Source organism: Anolis sagrei, chromosome 2, assembly GCF_037176765.1.
Source record: "Anolis sagrei isolate rAnoSag1 chromosome 2, rAnoSag1.mat, whole genome shotgun sequence".
NCBI lineage: Eukaryota > Metazoa > Chordata > Lepidosauria > Squamata > Dactyloidae > Anolis > Anolis sagrei.
Window position 1 is genome coordinate 288,297,005 of NC_090022.1, and position 20,802 is coordinate 288,317,806.

Here is a 20,802-nt window from a genome sequence, read left to right on the forward strand (position 1 = left end):
TGAGGGAATTTGGAAAGAGTGATGAATAGCTGGCGGCATCCGAGCCGTTGGAAAGAATGGTTAAGGGGCTGCCGTTTGGTTTCCGGTAAAGATGCTTGGATAAATCTATTAGCAGGAGTTTAAACATCCAGCTTGTCCATTGCCAGGGCCTCATTCTCTGTTAGTGCAGTGATATATTTTTTTCATTAGGAAGTGTTGACATAAGGTAGCAAAGCTGTGTATAAACAGGGGGGGAAAGCCACGGAAGCTGGAATGAGCCATTTTTGAAAGGAAAAGTTCCTTGTATTGGGCAGGGGGGAAGTGATTAATGGAGTGGGTCGGAAATGTTAAAAAAGGAAGGAAGGAAAGAGCTGGGGGGTTGCTCATCCCGAAATAATCCCTCTCCTCCTCGAAAGTCCGTTTGGCAATAGTCCTCTGAATATTGTGGCACGTGGAGGATGGAGACAAAAATACCCCATAAGTCTGTCATTGCAGGTGGTTATTACAACCTCTGACTCCCGGATAACTTCCTGTTTAATCAAGGCCATTGTGAAGGGAGAGAGGGAGGGAGAGAAAGGCGGAAAAGAAACTCACTCTCTGTATATCATTTGTACGTTCAGTGAACTTCCCCACATTCTTCAGTCTCCAAACTTGAACTGTGATTTTCTTGAGACTCACGAAGCCAAGCTTTCCTGCTGTGGACTATATTTTAAAAACTTTTATGGACTTTTTGGAGAGTTCTGGTTGATATACAGTTTAGCCATGTTTTGAAGTCTCCTTCACTTAGGTGGAAAAAATAAAATGCAAAGATACAGAACGGGGGATGTCTGCCTCGATAGCAGCATGTGTGGAATAGATCTTGGAGTCTTGGTGGGCATGAAGGTCAATATGAGCCAACAATGTCATGTGGTGGCAAAAAAAGCCATTGGCATTTTGGTCTACATAAATAGGAGTCTAGTGTCTAGATCCAGTGAAGTTGTGCTACCTCTCTTATCTTGTCCATTTGGCCTGCCCAAATGCTATTTTGGCTATTTTGTTTGTTTATTTTATTTTGTAAAGTATGTACTTTATTGTGATGCAATTTTTGTTGTTGTATTTTGCACTTTATTTTGCTGTATTGTATCTTCAGGCTTGGCCTCATGTTGACTGCCATGAGTCCCTTCAGGGAGATGGTGGCAGGTAAAATAAAGTTTATTATTATTATTTTATTATTATTCTGCTTTGGTCAGACCACACCTGGAATAGTGTCCAAATTCTGGACACCAGAACTGAAAGGAGATGTTGACAAAATGGAATGTGTGACTAAAATGATCAAGGGTCTGGAGAACAAGCCCTATGAGGAGTGGCTTAAAGAGCTGGGCATGTTTAGCGTGCAGAAGAGAAGGCTGAGAGGAGACACGATGAGGGCCAGGGGTCAAGATGTGAGGGGAAGTCATCAGGAGGAGGGAACAAGCTTGTTTTCTGCTGCCCTGGAGACTAGGACGCAATGGAACAGTGGCTTCAAACTACAGGAAAGGAGATTCCACCTGAACATGAGGAAGAACTTCCTGATTGGGAGAGTTGTTCAGCAGTGGAACTTTCTGCCTTGGGGTGTGGTGAAGGCTCCTTCTTTGGAGGCTTTTAAGCAGAGCTGGATGGCCATCTGTCGGGGGTGCTTTGAATGCGATTTTCTTGCTCTTGGCAGAATGGGGTTGGACTGGATGGCCCATGAGCTCTCTTCCAACTCTATGATTCTATGAAGTCTTTCTGTATTGCTCATCAAGGCAGATAGGAATATTTTTTCCATGCATAGAGAAGTTTTTGTTATTCAGGAAAATGTTGAGTGGATAGCAGTCTTATGGCCAAGAGGCTTTCTGTGTATGCTTAGAGTTGAGCAACAGTATTCTGTATGACTTGCTTGCCTAGTGTTTTTTGACATGTATATTCTGAGCTTATCATGCTGTCGGAAGAAATGTGAGACTGATGTTCTAGAAGCTGACAAACAAGAAACAAGGCCAAAGGGCTCTAGATCTAGCTATCAATCTGAGGCAGAGGTCCTGTCCGAAGCTGGTGGAACATGACCTTTTGCTAGCATACTTATCCAGTGGTTGACTGCCATAGATTGAGGGAGCCAACTAGGCAATGGATAAGAGGATTCTTTGCCAGTGTACTGCTTGGGTTTTGAGGTGTGGAGCTGCCATCAGGTGCCATCTTCCACTTGCACTGCCTTGCAAAACTTGTTGCATAAAGAGATATTGGATACCTCCTTATGCAACATGGGGGAAAGTAGTTCTCTTTGTATAACTGAGGTTGTGACAGTGTAGAGCCCGAGGAGAATTCCAGCTCATATGTGTCAACAGATGTATATTTGGGCAAAGTTGAGATGAGCAGTTCCAAGAAGTGAAGAAATGCATGCTTTGCCTCCTGTGGTGTAATGTTGTTTCGTACATATGCATTTCTATACTGCCCTCCATTTAAGGTAGTGGTTCTCAACCTTCTTAATGCTTTCATACAGTTCCTCACGTTGTGTTGACCCCCAACCATAAAATTATTTTTGTTGCTACTTCATAACTCTAATTTGGCTACTGTTTTGAATCATAATGTAAATATCTGATATGCAGGATATATTTTCATTCACTGGACCAAATTTGGCACAAATACCCAATATGCCCAAATTTGAATACCGGTGGGATTGATTTTGTCATTTGGGAGTTGTAGTTTCTGCGATTTATAGTTCACCCACCATCAAAGATCATTCTGAACTCCACCAACGATGGAATTGAATCAAATTTGGCACACAGAACTCCCATGGCCAACAGAAAACACTAGAAAGGTTGGTTGAGCATTGACCTTGAGTTTAGGAGTTGTAGTTCACTTACATCCAGAGAGCACTGGACTCAAACAATGATGGATCTGGACCAAACTTGGCATGAATACTCAATATGCCCAGATGTGAACACTGGTGGAGTTTTAGGGGAAATAGGCCTTGACATTTGGGAGCAGTAATTGCTGGGATTTATAGTTCACCTACAATCAAAGAGCACTCTGAACCCAGCCCACAGTGGATTTGTGCCAAGTTTGCACACTAACTACATGGCCAATACTGAATACTGGTGGAGTTGTGGGGCTGTTTAGAATTCTGGGAGTTGCAGTTCACCAATACCAAAAAGGAAGAGAAAGACAGGCAGAGAGATCTTCAGCCTTTTCTGCCAAAGGGGTTCCTCAGATTACCAGAAATATGTGTTTTCTGTTGGTCTTTTGCAACCCCTCTGAAATCCCTCTTGCGACCCCCCCAGGGGTCCCGATCCCCTTTTCTGCCAAAGGGGTTCCTCAGATTGAGGAACACTGGTTTAAGGGTTGTTATAGTATCTTTCTCATTCTTTCTTTCATCCAAAAATTCTTTCCTTATTCCTGTGTAAAGGAGAAGTTTGACTGGTCTGGTTTCTCTTGTCTGGTTGTTTATGGTCTCCTTCAGGCAAGGGAGTATCCCAGGTCAGTACAGCATCATGGTATGAGAGGCATAATTTCTTCAAACTTCTGTATATGGAAAAATGTTTGAAGTAAGTAGTTGAGTTAATTTTTTGAGATGCCCATGGCTTGGAGCACCAATCAACACAAGTGTTCGGGATCTGTGAAAGGAGACATTAATACCATCAGAGAAGTTGAATATTAATCATTGCAAGTTGGAAGATGAAAGGAAACGTTTTTTAAAAGTACCAATCAAGGATAGTTCAACATTTAATTGTGGAAAATTTCAGCTAATGATCCCATTTGTGTGCATTGAGAGGGATTAGGGAAGTCCAGGTTGTAGTCGAGATATAAAACTCACTGGATCACCTTGTTCTCATCCCAACCTACCTGAGAAGTTCATCGTAAGGATAAAAATACGAGGATCTCATAAACTGCTTTGAGCTCAGTGGAAGAAGGGTGTGACATAAATGTAAATAACAATAATAATATGTTAACATGTACTGCTGTACCTTTCTCTCTCTCTGACCCTTCTGTAATTCATGGTAGCAGTAACAAAATATTAAGTTGCACTGGATGGATTGGATTAGATGGCTTTGATGGTCTATGTTTCTAAGTAATGTTGGACCCCTTCCACACAGCGGAATAAAATCCCACGTTTTCTACTTTTGTACTGGAATATATGGCAGTGTGGACTCAGATAACCCAGTTCAAAGCAGATATTGTGGAGTTTCTGCCTTGATATTCTGGGTTATATGGCTGTGTGGAAGGGCCCTTCGTAAGCTAAATGTGGGTGTCTAGATGCAATACATCCAGTTGTAAATGGCAACCTAAGTCAGTGGGTTATGAAATATTGTTGAGTGTGTCTTTGGCCACATCTGTGATCATGTTGGTCGGAGTCAAGACTGGAGAGGTCCCATGCACTTTTGATGATTGTGTAGAAGGTGCTGCTTGTTTTCTTGTCTTGTGAGGTAACCAACAATGGGTTTTTGCCCATTGTTGGTTACCTCACAAGACAAGATAACCAGCAACACTTACTGAAATGCCCTGTTCAAAACAACCATAGAAGTATCATTGAATACTAAAGTCAGGCTTGCCTATGCCATTGTATTTTTGATTTCCATGTGTGGTTGTGAAAGCAGGACAGTGAAGAGAGTTGATTGATAGTCAATTCATTTGAAATGTGCTGGAGGAGAGTTATAGTCATATCATGGACTGCTAAAAAAAGCTCTAAATAAATGGTTCTGAGAGCTCTAGAGCAGGCATGGGCAAACTTTGGCCCTCCAGGTGTTTGGACTTCAACTCCCACAATTCCTAACAGCCTACCGGCTGTTAGGAATTGTGGGAGTTGAAGTCCAAACACCTGGAGGGCCAAAGTTTGCCCATGCCTGCTCTAGATGTTACATTGACTACACTGAAATGGTCATATCATGAGAAGGCATGATTCACTAGAAATGACAATGTTCAACAAGGTAGAAAGCAGGAGGAAAAGAGGAAGGTTACATTCCATGTGGATAGACTCAACCAAAGAAGCCACGGCCCTGGGTTTGCAAGACCTGAGCAGGACGTTGACGACAGGGTGACTGTGAGGTCACCATAAGTCAAAGTCAACTTAATAGCAATTAGCAACAGCACTAGATAGAGAGTCCTCTCTAGTTTTCTTTCTGGCAAACCCTATCTGCGATACTGGCTACACCCTCAAAAAACTTTCTGGCTAGTTCATATAGTTTTGCAGGAATAAATGGAAATAAATTCTCTGTCCCAACTTTGTGCTTGGAGAGATCTTGCCAGATCTGCTCTTGACGTATTGCCTTGACACCAGGAATTGCATTGCAGCATATCTGGATCCCGTCTGGTTGATTTCAATCGGACGTCCTTGTGAAAGGATGTTCCCACTGGAGGCTTCCCAAAATAAACAAGGATTTTGGAGAACCTCAGATCATCCTAATGAGATATGCAAATGCCTCCTGCCATTCGTCCAGTTGTACTAAGAGGTTAAGTGAGGCAAAGAAGTGATTCAGCATAGCTACTCGGAGGTGTTGAGATGGAGAAGTATTCCAGTTGAAAAGTACAAAACCTGCATCATTTTTGTAAACTGTAGGTCTCTCTGCTCAGGTCAAATGGGATAGATTCTGACTTTTGAAAATGAATGCAGATTCATATGTGAGTGTATGTATGCATGTATTTATTGATAGGATATAATATTTTCATAGGGGAAGTCATAGGCAGGAGTTTCTGCTGCCTTGGAGTTTGGACACAATGTGACAATGGCTTCAAACAACAGGAAAGGGGAGATTCTATCCGAACATTAGGAAGAACTTCCTGACTGTGAGAGCTGTTCACCAGTGGAACTCTCTGCCCCAGAGTGTGGTGGGATGCTCTTTATTTGGAGGCTTTTAAACAGAGGGTGGATGGTCATCTGTCAGGAGTGCTTTGAAGGCGATTTTCCTAATTCTTGGCAGAATGCGGTTGGATTGGATGGCCCTCGAGATCTCTTCCAACTCAGTGATTCTATGATTCTATAATATGTGTACAGGTCTAGTTTCCAGTGAGTTTCCAGTAAACATGTATTTGCCAGACTGTTTCATACTACAGATGTTAAGGAATTGGGTCTAAATAACTAGTTATCTATAGTTATTCCTAGTGTTGGTTCTTGGTGATGGGCCAGTTGCAGTGTTTTGAATGAATGCCTCATTACGAAAAAGCTTTTCTCCAAAAAAGCTATTTCCTAAGGAGAGAGAAAACACTGAACAATTAGAAAGTGTATAGTAAAGTATTTCACAAGTAACTCAATTTCCTGTCTGCCCCATTGTTTTCAGTCTAAGTATATCCTGTTAAGCTGTATATTCCTGTTCAAGGTTGTACTTGACTCTGATAAAATGAGATTGCTCAGTTGCGTACGTACATAGGCAAGCAGTTCTTCTCTCTGTTCAGTAGCAATTTCTTGGACAAACAAAATCTAGGGATGGGTGGAAAGGGGATGTCTGTCTATTAAGTATGTGCCCATCCCTGTCGGCTTGTATTCTTGTTGTTAATGCCACATGTCCTGACTTTGTATAGCCAAAGGCAATGCTGATAATTTGCCAGAAAGCTGAGGTTGGCTTTGGCTTTCCTTTCTTGTTTTCATTTGGAAGAGTTTGCTTTTTAATGAACAGTATGAGTCCAGTTTGATCTGGGTTTCAGATGTATGGCAACTCTTAAGGCAAACCAGTCACAGAATTTCCTTGGCAACATTTGTTCAGAGGCTGAGAGAGTGTGACATGCCCAGGGTCAGTGGGGTTTCACAGATGGAAAGGATTCAAACCCAGGTCTCCAGCGTCATTATCCAACATTGAAATCTACTGTCACCCTGGTTCTCTTGGGAATGTGACTCATAGATATTTTGCTGCTGTTTATAACAGACCAGATCATTGAAAAAAAAATCTGTCTCTGAATTTTAGTTGCTGAGATCTTGGAAAGAAATCTCTTCCAGGCACTTAGACCTTGTTATTGTTTAAGAAATCTTCTACTTTATATAACAAGGGCTTTATAAACATGTCTAGCCAGCGTTCCCGAGTTCCAAGAAGTGTCATTTTGAGCCCCTTAAGTTATCCAATTAATGGAGGGTGCACTATTGAGATTTATTGTTAATGAGGCACAAAGAGGGTTGTTCTGGGTATTTTGTGAAGTTTAAAAGGGATTGTAAGAGGCAAAGAGTCACACCAGAGAAGGCACGTACTAGGAGCAGTGTGTTTTGGTACTGTTTGCTCTACAGCAGCGTTCTCAACCTGGGAGTTACGAGAGGGTGTCAGAGCGGTTGCCAAAATATTTTCTGTTGGTCATGGGAGCTCTGAGTGGGAAGTTTGGCCCAATTATATCATTGATGGGGTTCAGAATGCTCTTTGATTGTAGGTGAACTATAAATCCCAGCAACCACAACTCTCAAATGTCAAGGTTTATTTTCCCCAAATTCCATCAGTGTTCATATTTGGGCATATTGAGTATGTGTGCCAAATTTGGTTCAGAGCCATCATTGTTTGAGTCCACAGTGCTCTCTGGATGTAGGCGAACTACAACTCCCAAACTCAAGGTCAATGCTCACCAAACGCTTCCAGTATTTTCTGTTGGCTGTGGGAGTTCTGTGTGCTAAGTTTGGTTCAATTCCATCGTTGGTGGAGTTCAGAATGCTCTCTGATTGTAGGTGAACTATATGTCCCAGCAACACAACTCCAAAATGACAAAATCAACTCCACTGCTATTCAAATTTGGGCATATTTGGTATTTGTGCCAAATTTGATCCAGTGAATGAAATATATCCTGCATATCAGATATTATTATTATTATTATTATTATTATTATTATTGTTGTTGTTGTTGTTGTTGTTGTTGTTGTTTACATTAATTATTTACATTAATTATTTACATACAATTCATAACAGTAGCAAAATGACAGTTACGAAGTAGCAACAAAATAATTTTATGGTTGAGGGGTCACCACAACATGGGGAACTGTATTAAGAGGTCGCGGCATTGGGAAGGTTGAGAAACACTGGTCTAAAGAAAAGTCATTGCTATAATGAATGTTTATCTCTGTAGGGATATGCCATTGGCATGGGCAAGTTTTGGAAATGTCAGTTTCTTTGGACTATGATTCCCAAAATGCTTCAGGCACCATGGCCAATGTCAGTGCTTCCTCTGGAATTCTGGGAGTTGTATTACAAAAACATAGGTTCTTGAGGACAACAACATTCAATATCAATAGAGGTGTTGGCAATATTTTTTTTGCATAGCTTCATCTGGAAAGAAAATCAGATTTGAGATACTCCATATTTCAAAGTTATATCTCTTCTTCCAGCATGATGCCCTTAATGGAAAATGAAGTGGTCTTGATTTTCTTAGGAACAGCCAACAAATATTAAAAACACCCAAAATGCTGGAAAATAATAGTTGGAACCATTGGCAGAAGACGGCAGAAATATGGATGGGTTCCTGTTAAAATAATAAGAAAATAGGAGGAACATAAAAAAATTGGAAAATTATTGAAATGCTTTTGGCAAAGAGTGTTTCCTCTTTTTTCCTCTTTTGCTCAACTCTCTGCCTCGGTTCATCTCAATAATGGAGCAATGCAATTGATCTTGAGCTACAGCTTAGGCATGGCACACTGGATTTCAGCACTCGGTGACTACCAGGGAAACAAACCCAACCCACAAAAGAAAAAGTGGGAGGCCATTCCAGCCGGTCTGTGACCATGTGCTCATTGACTAATGTGATTAAGTGGCAGAGTGGAGCCGAGACACGGGTGATGAGTTTGGGTGGGTGTATCATAAAGGACTGCGCTGTCTCTGGGCAGACAATTAGTAATAACTTCCTAGTAAACCCTGTGGAATGTGCTTCATTTGTCTGGAGACACTGTTTGCAGCTAGCTTTTTTAATTTTGTTTTTTTCCCTTAAAGTGGTACATCATGCTCATTTCTTAATTTGTTTCCTTTTTTTTCTGTTGCAGCAAGTTGTCCAGACTCTGTGCCTTCCTCCACCGAGACGGGAGGAACTAATTATCTTGCCCCTGGGGGGCTTTCAGGTAAGAAGCAGGGTTTAATTTGGATCCTTGCCGTTGTGCATTTTCAGTACTTTGAATCAGTCTAGCTCCTGTTTTGCGCATGGCTGCAGGATGGGAGATTCTGAGAATTGTAGTCCAAAAAAAGGGGGTCACTTTGCCAAACTCTGGTGTTTTGCATTGTTATGGTTGAAGCAACAGCGAGAATAAATTCTGCTTTGGTAAACTGGTGGGATAGACAACTGCTAGTCTTGTTTTCCTCCTCTGAGAGCAGGGATTTTTGGATTCACAAATGTTAGGAACCATCAGCAACTCATTTGTCTTGAAGACTTTCAATGGATGATGGAGCTCAATTTGGCCTGAATGGTCATTGATTTTTCCAATTTGAATTAGATGCACTCACTCGGTTGTTGAATAGTGAGTCATATAAATAGATCCCATTGATTTGGAGTTGGGATTGTATTCAGACCACTAGCCCAAAGAGGAGACAGAAGTGAAGCAATACGTACCTGTTTTGAAGCAACTTGTGAAACTGCAAGTGGCTTCTGTGTGAGAGAATTGGCTGTCTTCAGGGATGTTGCCCAGGGGACGCCTGAATGATTGATGTTTCACCATCCTGTGGGACACTTCTCTCATGCTCCCCAGATTCAAACCGCCAACCTGTCTGTCAATCAGTCCTATTCGCACAAAGATTTAACCCATTGCACTCCTATACATACCTGTCAAAAACACTGAATTGGTTTCTTCTCCTTAGTGAACACAGAGGCTTATGTGCTCTTGATGTCCAAAAAGCCAAAATTGCAGTTCCAAAGAAAGCTGCTATTGGTCATAATTATTTCACACTTGATTTGGTCTCAGAATGGAAAAGTGATTTCGTATCTTGCAATATCCATATTCCATACCTAGGCATATAGGTGGCAAGCAAAGCTAGAGAAATAAAGGCCAACTATTGTCTTGCATTTTCCTGACTTTGCTAGCCACCACATATTAAGACTTTTGGTGATGTGATCTGACCTCTGGTTACCAAATCCCTTTGAGCTTTCTATAGTATGGCTCTTCAGTTCATTGTCATTATATGGCTTTATGCAGAGTAGTTCCTATTGGTCTGAGAATTGATTTTTCCTGGCAATGGCAGTATGGCCACCTCTCATTTGCACTCCTTCTGTCATAATAATAAGCCTTTCTCCATCCTCTGTTGTTAAGAACTGGTTGGGATTGTAGACGGAGGCTTCCAGCAGACTAAGCAGCTCCTTTCCAGCAGTTCGCTGAGGCCATTGTCTGCCTATGTGATTTATGCACCGAGAGCTAAATTATATACTGTCCACTGCAAGGGTGTGCCGGAGAAGGCTCCTGCTTTTTTGCAAGGTTGCAAGTTCAGGCTGGCTTTTGGTGATTAAAGTGGAGTGCAAGGCATTTTGGTAGCTCAGGCAGACTCATTAAAGTTTGTGTCTAGGAATGGCTCAGTTTCTGGGGATGGTTGGAAAGAAAAACATCTTGGAAGCAGCATAGACTCGGTCAGGCTTGGAGAATGGTTGTTCCTTGGGGTCCCTTTGACTTCTAACTGATGTGAATGGTTGCAATTCTTTATAGATCCATTCCTAGTAAGTTCAGACAGGACACTGCTATTATAAAACCTGTCATTTGCCTCTTCAGGTGAAGTTGCACCTTGAGATGGCACCTCCTAGTCAGTGTTTCTCAACCTGGGGGCTGGGACCCCTTAAAGTGGTTATGAAGGTGGTGTCAGGGGGGTTGCCAAAGACCATCAGAAAACACAGTATTTTCTGTTGGTCATGGGGGTTCTGTGTGGGAAGTTTGGCCCAATTCTATCATTGGTGGGGTTCAGAATTCTCTTTGACTGTAGGCGAACTATAAATCCCAGTAACTACAACTCCCAAATGTCTAGGTCTCTTTTCCCCAAACTCGTACCAGTAATGTTCACATTTGAGCATATTAAGTATTCATGCCAGGTTTGGTCTGTATCGATCATTGCTTGAGTCCACAGTGCTCTCTGGAAGTAGGTGAACTACAACTCCAAAACTCAAGGTCAATGCCCACCAAACCCTTCCAGTGTTTTATATTAGTCATGAAGTTCTGTGTGCCATATTTGCTTCAATTCCATCATTGGTAGAGTTGAGAATGCTCTTTGATTGTAGGTTAACTATAAATCCCAGAAACTACAACTCCCAAATGACAAAATCAATCCCTACCCCAACTTCACCAGAATTCAAATTTGGGTGTATCAGGTGTTTGTGCCAAATTTGGTCCAGTGAATGAAAATACATCTGGCATGTCAGATATTTACATTATGTATTGTCGAAGGCTTTCATGGCCAGAATCACTGTGTTGTTGTAGGTTTTTTCACTACCTCTGAGGATGCTTGCCATAGATGCAGGCGAAACATCAGGAGAAAATGCCTCTAGAACATGGCCATATAGCCTGAAAAATCCTACAACAACACAGTATTTACATGATGATTCATAACAGTAGCAAAATTACAGTTATGAAGTAGCAACAAAAATAATTTTACGGTTGGGGGTCACCATAACATGAGGAACTGTATTAAAGGGTCGTGGCATTAGGAAAATTGAGAACCACTGTCCTAGTGCATCCCTTAAAGCTGTATCCCTTTTGTAAGATCCCTTCCCTTTGCCAAAGAATATTGGCCCGATTGATGGTTTGTAGAACGGTTGTGCTCCATTCATTAATCTGCAACCGAAAAATCGAAAACATGTCAGCTCTAAAGAGTGTGTTTGTGTGCCTGCCTGCTTTTCTCTCCAGGAATCGCATCCAGCATGGCTATATTTAAGCGAGCCCTTGTTTGCTTTCCTTTTAGTGTAATATATTCCCTGCCTGTGTGTCATTTGAGAGGGGAGTATTCTGTTTGTTCAAAGGGCCCTAATGAGGATTAATCAAACGCGAGGGAGGAGATGGAAGGGGGGGGGGGGGGGAGGACCAGTTTGCAAGATCTTCTTTTCTTGTTAATTTCGAAAAGCAGATTTTCGGAGCTCGAATGTTCCAGGCTTGCCTTCATCTCGGAAAGCCAACCTTAGGGAAGATTTTAGAAGTGGGGAAAAACAAGAAAAACACGATAATGCTTCAAGGTGGCTTAAAGCAGAAAAAAAAACCCAACCAAAGTTTGCAAGAGGGTGGGGTTGAGTTCCTCAGGATACCACATGAAATAAGCAAAAGGAAGCACTCGCTTTTAAAGGGAGGCTCTTTTTGAAAGGTTTGTGTATTGATAGGATCTTGGTCTGTCTAGTCGGCTGCAGACAGGAGGGAAGGGGAGAGAGAGTGAGCAGCAGCGCTGGGCAGGAAATAACGTCACTGGCTTGGAGGAATGCTTGCTTAAAGGGGGGCAAGCCGCTTAAGTTAACACAGAGAGAATTGGTAAAAGGTGCATTCTCTGAGCATTTAAACCCTCATCAAAGTAGACCCCGTTCTGCTCAAATTCTGGTTTACGTTTTGCATTTGAAGGACAAATCATTTGGGGGTGAGTTTGGACCCTCCTTTTTTTCTGCACACATTGTATATATTTTGGAGACCTCGATGGTACAGCGGATTAAACTGCTGATCTGCTTGCTGACCAAAAGGTCAGCAGTTCGAATCTGCTCCTGCTGTTAGCCCCAGCTTCTGCCAACCTAGCAGTACGAAAACACTTGCTCGGTGTAGTCATGCCGGTTGCATGACCTTGGAGGTGTCTACTGACAAAGCCGGCTCTTCAGCGTAGAAGTGGAAATGAGCACCAGCCCCAGAGTCAGGCACGATTAGACTTAATGTCAGGGGAAAATCTTTATCTTTACCTTTGTATATATTTAGTTGGGGTGTTTTCAAATCACAAAAGCTGACATCTTGCCACACGAAAGAGCACTTGTTCTGGATTCTGCTTGATTTATTATTAACCCCATTGCATATTTGGAAGGGTGGCTCTGAAAATTCACTACAGTCAGAAATGAAACAGGGCATATACTATATGACTGTACTTACCTGTTTCAAAAGTCCCATTGCTATCAGTGGCAGAGATTATGGCATATGCTTACATCTCGCCTGGAGCTCCCGGTGGTGCAGCAGGCTAAACTACTGAGCTGCTGAACTTGCTGACTGGAAGATTGACTGTTCGAATCCAGGGAGTGGGGTGAGCTCCCACTGTTAGCCCCAGCTTCTGCCAACCTAGCAGTTTGAAAACATGCAAATGTGAGTAGATGAATAGGTACTGCTCCGGTGGGAAGGTAATGGTGCTCCATGCAGTGATGCTGGCCACATGACCTTGGAGGCATCTATGGACAGCGCCATCTCTTCAGTTTAGAGTCAGAGTCGGAGACGACTAGACTTAATGTCAAGGAGAAACCTTTATCTTTACTTTACACCTCAGTCATTCAGGATTCTAAGAGCTGAAAAGTACTTGGTGCCAATTGGATGTTTGCAGCAAATCTCTAAATCCAACTTTCTCTTCTCTTTTTACACACTTGAGAAACACTGCTGGAGGTTGTATTTGAATAGGAATTTCAATGCCCCGTCTCTGGAGGCATTCAGGAGGTGGCCTTCTATCTGTTGTAATAACTTACCTAGGGGACAATTCATATAAAAGTAAATGCAATGCTTCCTTTTTTTTTTTTGCTTTCTCCCCTCCTTCCCTTTCATTAGAGTTTTTTTTCCATGTCAGGAGCAACTTGAGAAACTGCAAGTCGCTTCTGGTGTGAGAGAATTGGCCATCTGCAAGGATGCTGCCCAGGGGATGCCTGGATGTTTTACCATCCTGTGGGAGGCTTCTCTCATGTCTCCACATGAGAAGCTGGAGCTTACAGATGGGAGCTCACCTTGCTTATTAGAGTTATTTCAAGATAGACAAGATAGCATTCTTGACTTTTTCCAAAGAAGCTGTATGATAGATATTCTTATCCTTGAGATAGGAAAGATATCAAGGATCTACTGCACTGTTTCTTAGTTCTAGTAGATAGAATATACCTTGTGTTTCTTTGTGTATAGTGTGGACCAGCTGGTTGTCTTGGATTGGATCAAACCTTAGTCATCCTTAGACGAAGCCCATTGAAAGCAGTGGGAGCTGAGTTAGTCATGACTTAATTAATTAAGTCTTGTTTTCATTCAGTCTACCCTAAATATGACAGTCTGCATCCAATCCGGTGTTTTGAAATGGTCTTTACAAATGAGCATGGCCTTGCCACTTCCTTCTAGACAAATAAAGACGGAATTCATTAATCTAGTAGCAACTTTTATTACTTATCTACATACCATGGCATTGATTGTGTTGTGTTGCACAGTTGTTATCAGCTTAAAACTGCTATTGTCCCAACACGGAAACTTCTGGCTCCAGCATAAAGTTTAATTATGATCTGTTTTGAATGAATACAGTGCATCCTTGGTATCCACTGAGGTTTGGTTCCTGTGGTTGCCAGAATCCATGGATGCTCAAATCCCATTATATATAATGGCATAGTCAAATGATCTCTTTTAAACAGAGGCAGGATGGCCATCTGTCAGGGGTGATTTGAATGCAACATTCCTGCTTCTTGGCAGGGGGTTGGACTGGATGGCCCATGAGGTCTCTCCCAACTCTGTGATTCTATGATTCTATGACTCTTAATTTAAAATGGCAAAATCAAAAATTCTTTTTGTTTTTTTTGGGGGGGGGGGATATTTTCAATCTGTGGATTGTAAAATCTATGAAAGCAGAGTGGATATGGACAAAGTACTGCACTATACATTGAATGCTAAAACTGGGGGAATGAAAGGGTTTTTTTTGGGTTGTTGTAGGTTTTTTCGGGCTATACAGCCATGTTCTAGAGGCATTTTCTCCTGACATTTCACCTGCATCTATGGCAAGCATCCTCAGAGGTAGTGAGGTCTGTTGGAGCTAGCAAAATGGGTTTATATATCTGTGGAATGACCAGGGTGGGGCAAAGAACTCTTGTCTGTTGGAGCTAGGTGTGAATGTTTCAACTGACCACCTTGATTAGCATTTGATGGCCTGGCAGTGCCTGGAGCAATCTTCTATTGAGAGGTGATTAGATGTCCTTGTTTGTTTCCTCTCTGTTGTTTTGCTGTTGTAATTTTTTTTTGCTTTGTGAGAAGTAAGGCAGCATCTACACTGTAGAATCAATTCGACACCACTTTAACTGTTGTGACTCAGTGCCATGGCATCCTGGGAGTTGTAGTTTTGCATGATTTTTAGTTTCTCTGCCAAAGAATGCTGGCACTTCACTAAATCACAACTCCACAGTTCCATAGCATTGAGCCGCAATAGGTGAAGTAGTGCCAAATTGCATTAATTCTACAGTATAGATCAGTGGTTCCCAACCATTTTTGACAAGGGACCACTCTCCAACATTAGTGCCAAAAGGATTACAAATCAATTTTAGGTCAACTTTAGATTCGGTTTGGTTATTTGGGGTGCTGATTCAGAAAATTGCACTGGATAGACCACATCAGCTCTAGTTTCTGATACAGAACACTGTCTGCAACCAATATTTAATAAGCCTTGGCACTATAAGAGGGTTTCGCGAGACCAGTTGTTCTCTTTGCAATGGTGCAGTAACGGTGAGGCTACAGACCATATTTTAGTTCTTGAGGACCACTGGTGGTCCATGGACCACAAGTTGGGAACCACTGGTGTAACCCAGCAAATACCTGGAACTGTCGCCATTTCCGTCTCACGGAACAAGGACATCTAATCGCCTCTCAACAAAAGTTTGCTCCAGGCACTGTCAGGCCATCAAATGCTAATCAAGGTGATCAGTTGAAACATTCATACCTAGCTCCAGCAGACAAGAGTCCTTTGTCCCACCGTGGTCATTCAACAGAGATATAAACCCTTTTTCCTAGTTCCAACAGACCTCACTACCTCTGAGGATGCTTGGCGAAACGTCAGGAGAGAATGCCTCTAGATCATGGCTATATAGCCCGAAAAAACCTACAACAACCCAGTAATTCCAGCCATGAAAGCCTTCGACAATACATTGGAAGGGTTTTGTTTTGTTTCTTTGCTTTTAAGAAGGTATCTTACCAAAGAAAGGAAAATAATATAGAGACGAAAAGTGTGTGCATGGGAACGTGAGAGAATGGGAAGGAAGGAATATATATTTATGTGTGTGTGTGTTTGTGTGTGTGCATAATGTGCCTGAAGAATGCAGCAGTGCCTGGTGTTTTCTTTCAGGAATGCATATTAGGGCTTGCGAAAACTATTTCGTTCTGCTTCATGTGGCCGAGAGCACTCTCCCCGGTGAATGACGAAGGTGTGGGGATCATCGCTGTGCCCAGAGGATGTGGGAGGGTGACCAGCCTGGAATGAGGAGAGAAGGACATGGAGGGAAGGAGAGGCGCTGCTGCCCGAGTGTTTCCCCCTTGCAAATAACCAATCTGAGCCTTTCTTTCACTTGCTCTGTTTGCTGTTTTTCTTCCTGGCTTTGCTTGGAGTTGCGGTGGTTCCAGCTCATGAATGAGGCTCAGTTCAGGGTGGGAGGAAAGCTGGGCGCTTGGAGCCAGTGACTTGATTCTTTTGGCAAGGGAAGAAAAAGAGAGAGAGAGCGTGCGAGGGAAGGGAGGGAGGGAGAAGGGGAAGGAGGGAGGGAGGGAGGGAGGGAAGAGAAGCGAGAGGAGGGGGAGAGAAAGAGGGATAGGTCTATATATCTGTGCATGAAGTTGGATGTGAAAACTTAATCCTCTGGGGGTCTTCACAAAGAAACTGGTTCCACCAGAAGTGACCTTTAATTCACTCGGCGCTGGCCTTTTATGTTGTATGTGGCATTTGGAAGGAAGGGAGAGAGGGAGGGAAGGAGAGGCGGAAAGGGGGAGAGTGGAAAAGGATGGGGGACGGAAGATGCCCGCCTTTCAAGGGAGGAGGAGGGGGGAAAACTCTGGCCAAATTGCATTTCTCATTTAACTGTGTTGTTTTTAAAGGAGGATCTTCCCAAAGGTTAAAACCTCAACAGAGAAACCCAGGGAGTAAACATGTGGCTTGGATCTATTTTTCTCTCCTTGCATCTCAGTTAATCCTCTTTCTCCGGAGGTAAAACACTCCCTGGTTGTGTCTCTTTCTCTCTCTCTCCTCCTGAGTTTTTTCCCCCATCACCTTTAGTTCCTCTGTCTCCCACCCCATTAATTTGATGCCTGCTTTCTGTCTACCAGAAAGATACAGGCGTTGTCACTGCAAGACGGTGGTAATTTGGATAGTGGAAGGGATACAGCCATTGCTATTCTTGATACTAGGTAAAATAATGGCACTCCTGCTTAAAAAACCAAACTGTGTTTGGCCATCAAATCCAACCCAATCCAACCGCATTCTTTTACAGTAAGTCGTGGACAACAAGTTAAACATGAGCCAACAATGTGATGTGGTGGCAAAAAAAGCCAATGGGATTTTGTCCTGCATCAATAGGAGCATAGTGTCTAGATCTACCCCTCTATTCTGCTTTGGTTAGAATACTGGAATATTGTGTCCAATTCTGGGCACCACAATTCAAGAGAGATATTGACAAGCTGGAATGTGTCCAGAGGAGGGCGACTAAAATGATCAAGGGTCCGGAGAACAAGCCCTATGAGGAGCGGCTTAAGGAGCTGGGCATGTTTAGCCTGAAGAAGAGAAGGATGAGAGGAGATATGATAGCCATGTATAAATATGTGAGAGGAAGCCACGGGGAGGAGGGAACATGGAGATTAGGACAAAGAACAATGGCTTCAAACTTCAAGAAAGGAGATTCCATCTGAACATGAGGAAGAACTTCCTGACTGTGAGAGCCGTTCAGCAGTGGAACTTTCTGCCCCGGAGTGTGGTGGAGGCTCCTTTTGTGGAAGCTTTTACACGGAGGCTGGATGGCCATCTGTCAGGGGTGATTTGAATGCAATATTCCTGCTTCTTGGCAGGGGGTTGGACTGGATGGCCCAAGAGGTCTCTTCCAACTCTTTGATTCTGTGATTACACATTGGGTCATAACCCAATCATGGACATTATATTGAGACTCAACCACTTTGGCCATTGGTCATTGGTAGCAGAACTAGATTTGGCTTCCACTGCTTTTGAGGATAGTGTTAGAAAATGTTTTGACAGACCATCTGTGTTCGACCTAAAAGACATTGTGATAGTTATTTGTGATAGTTTCCCCCTTAAATGAGTCAGATCACACCTGGGAAACTGTGTCCAGTTCTGGGCACTGCAATTTAAGGGAGATTTTGATGAGTTGGAATGTGTCAGGAGGATGGCAACTAAAATGATCAAAGGGTCTGAAAAACAAGCCCTATGAAGAATGGCTTAAGGACCTAGGCATCTTAAGCCTGCAGAAGAGAAGACTGGGAGAAGACATGATGAGGGCCATGTATAAAGATGTGAGGCGAAGTCATAGGGAGGAAGGGAGCAAGCTTGTTTTCCGCTGCCCTGGAGACTGGGATGTGGAATAGTGACTTCAAACTACAGGAAAGGGAGATTCCACCTGAATATTAGGAAGAACTTCCTAACTGTGAGAGCTGTTCAGCAGTGGAACTCTCTGCCCCAGAGTGTGGTGGAGGCTTCTTCTTTGAAGGCTTTTAAACAGGTGGACTGGCCATCTGTTGGGGTGCTTTGAATGTGATTTTCCTGCTTCTTAGCAGGGGGTTGGCCTGGATCCTTTCTTGGCGAAACATCAGGAGAGAATGCTTCTGGAACATGATCATACAGCCCAGAAAACCCACAGCAACCTTGTGCTGAGTAGTTTCAACTTCTGATCAATTAGTAGAAGTTTCAAGCTTCGTTGTGGTTGAATTCTTGCCTTAAAAATGACTTCAGATGTACAAAAATTCACATTTTTTTAAAAAAAACCCTACTTAGCTTAATTTCTTCTGGTGATTGCTGCTTCTTCGGTGCAGTTAATCCCCTGGTTATGATACCTTCGTAATAATGTCTGGATGGATTCAGTGAGCAATGCTTCTTAAACTGAGAACATGGGATGAACCCAATTTTGTCACATAGTCCATCAGGGCTGGCCATGTGATGTCAGCAGAGGCAGGTAAGGGCAATTGAAAGGATCAGTGAGGTCAGTCGAAAGGAATAACCAAACATTTTCAGAAAAGTTGCTGAAAAATCACCAAAAAAAAGTTGGAGAGCTTTTTCCAGCACTGCCAAACATTGTGGAAAACTCTGGTTCTGGCTCACCCTTTGGTTATATCAACAGAAGTTTTTAACTAAACAGAACAGTCATATCCTTTCCATTCCCGACTTCTTACCTACTTTATTTTTAAAGGTGGATATTAGCTGCCCAGCTCACTACCATCCCTAGTAGGATGATGCTTTTGACAATCACTGAAAGATAGACTTCTACTTCTTGCATGCATTCAGTTTGTTTTTTCCTTACTCTGAAGTTTGAGCAGAGGGCTGCTGTTTCATTATGAAATAGCAAACAAGCCTGGAATGTTTCCCTGTGCCTTTTGAGCCCTCCTGGTATCTGTGTCAGCTACGGAGATGTGAACTTTTAGGAAAGTATGGGATAAAAGATACGGAATGCTTTACCTGGTTGGTGGCTCCATTTCCTTTCCTTCCATTTTATTTAAATCCAACCTGTCTCTAAGTGGAGATAGTTGCACTTAGAGTGAGTAGAGTGGGTCCTTGGTATCTGGTGGTTTTTGCTTCCAGAACCCCTGTGGATATTGAAATCCATGGATGCTTAAGTCCATTATTGATTGATTGATTGATTGATTGCATTTATAACCCATCCTTCTTGACGTCCAAGGAAGGGTCCAGAAAGTCTTCCAAACAGACAATAAATCAATGCCAAGAATGATATAAAACACATAATAAATACATCCATATACATTAAAATATATACATTAGAACTACTTTGCCAGATTAAAATTGTCGTCCAAAACAGTCCAAGTACAGTCCAATAAAATCTTGTCTTCCCAGTAAAACAACTATTCTGTGAATGCTTGATCCCATAACCAGGATTTAAGTTTCTTCCAGAATGTCAGAAGGGAGGGGGATGGATCTAACCTCATTAGGGAGGGAGTTCCACAGCCGAGGGGCCACCACGGAGAAGGCCCTGTCTCTCGTCCCCACCAAATGCAACTTCGATGGCAGTGGGACTGAAAGCAATGGTAGAGTAAAATGGGGTTCCCTATATAGAAATGCGGGCCCCCCGGTGGTGCAGTGGGTTAAAGCACTGAGCTGCTGAGCTTGTTGATCGAAAGGTCGCAGGTTCGATTCCGGGGAGCGGCGTGAGCTTCCGCTGTCAGCCCTAGCTTCTGCCAACCTAGCAGCTCGAAAACGTGAGTAGATGTGAGTAGTGAGATGTGAGCAAACGTGTGAGATGTGAGCAAATGTGAGTAGATCAATAGGTACCGCTCTGGCGGGAAGGTAACGGCGCTCCATGCAGTCATGCCGGCCACATGACCTTGGAGGTGTCTACGGACAACGCTGGCTCTTCAGCTTAGAAATGGAGATGAGCACCACACCCCAGAATCGGACATGACTGGACTTAATGTCAGGGGACTACCTTTACCTTTTTTATATAGAAAGGCAAAATCAAGGGCTGCTTTGTTTTGGATTTAGTTGCAGTGTAAGGAATAGCATGATAAACATCAATTCCACGTCCTATTTATTATCTTGCATTGAGACACTTTCCCGGGTAACAGCTTGTGCCTATACCTTGTTAAAATAAGCAACTGGTGATATCCTTTTCCCTTCAAATACTTAATTCAGCATTTACTGAAACTTAAATACCTCTCTTTCTCTCTCTCTTCCCCTCCCTCTCTCCTTGCTGCCCTGGATGGTATGTTGTCTTCTTGCTTGCATTAAAAGAGGCCAGTCATACAGAGCATTAGCTTGTTCTTAGGCCCTATTAAATGGCTTACCTAAAAACTCAGGTC

The 20,802-nt window shown here is 42.7% G+C and overlaps 1 protein-coding gene across 1 annotated transcript in view; it reads left to right on the forward strand.

Moving 5' to 3' along the window:
* Positions 1 to 20,802, forward strand: part of SMAD7 (SMAD family member 7) — a 76,383-nt gene that overhangs the window by 12,144 nt on the left and 43,437 nt on the right. Inside the window, exon 3 of the mRNA XM_060761243.2 lies at positions 8,908 to 8,982. Within this exon, the coding sequence (XP_060617226.2) occupies positions 8,908 to 8,982 (75 nt within the window). The remainder of the gene's footprint in view (positions 1 to 8,907; positions 8,983 to 20,802) is intronic.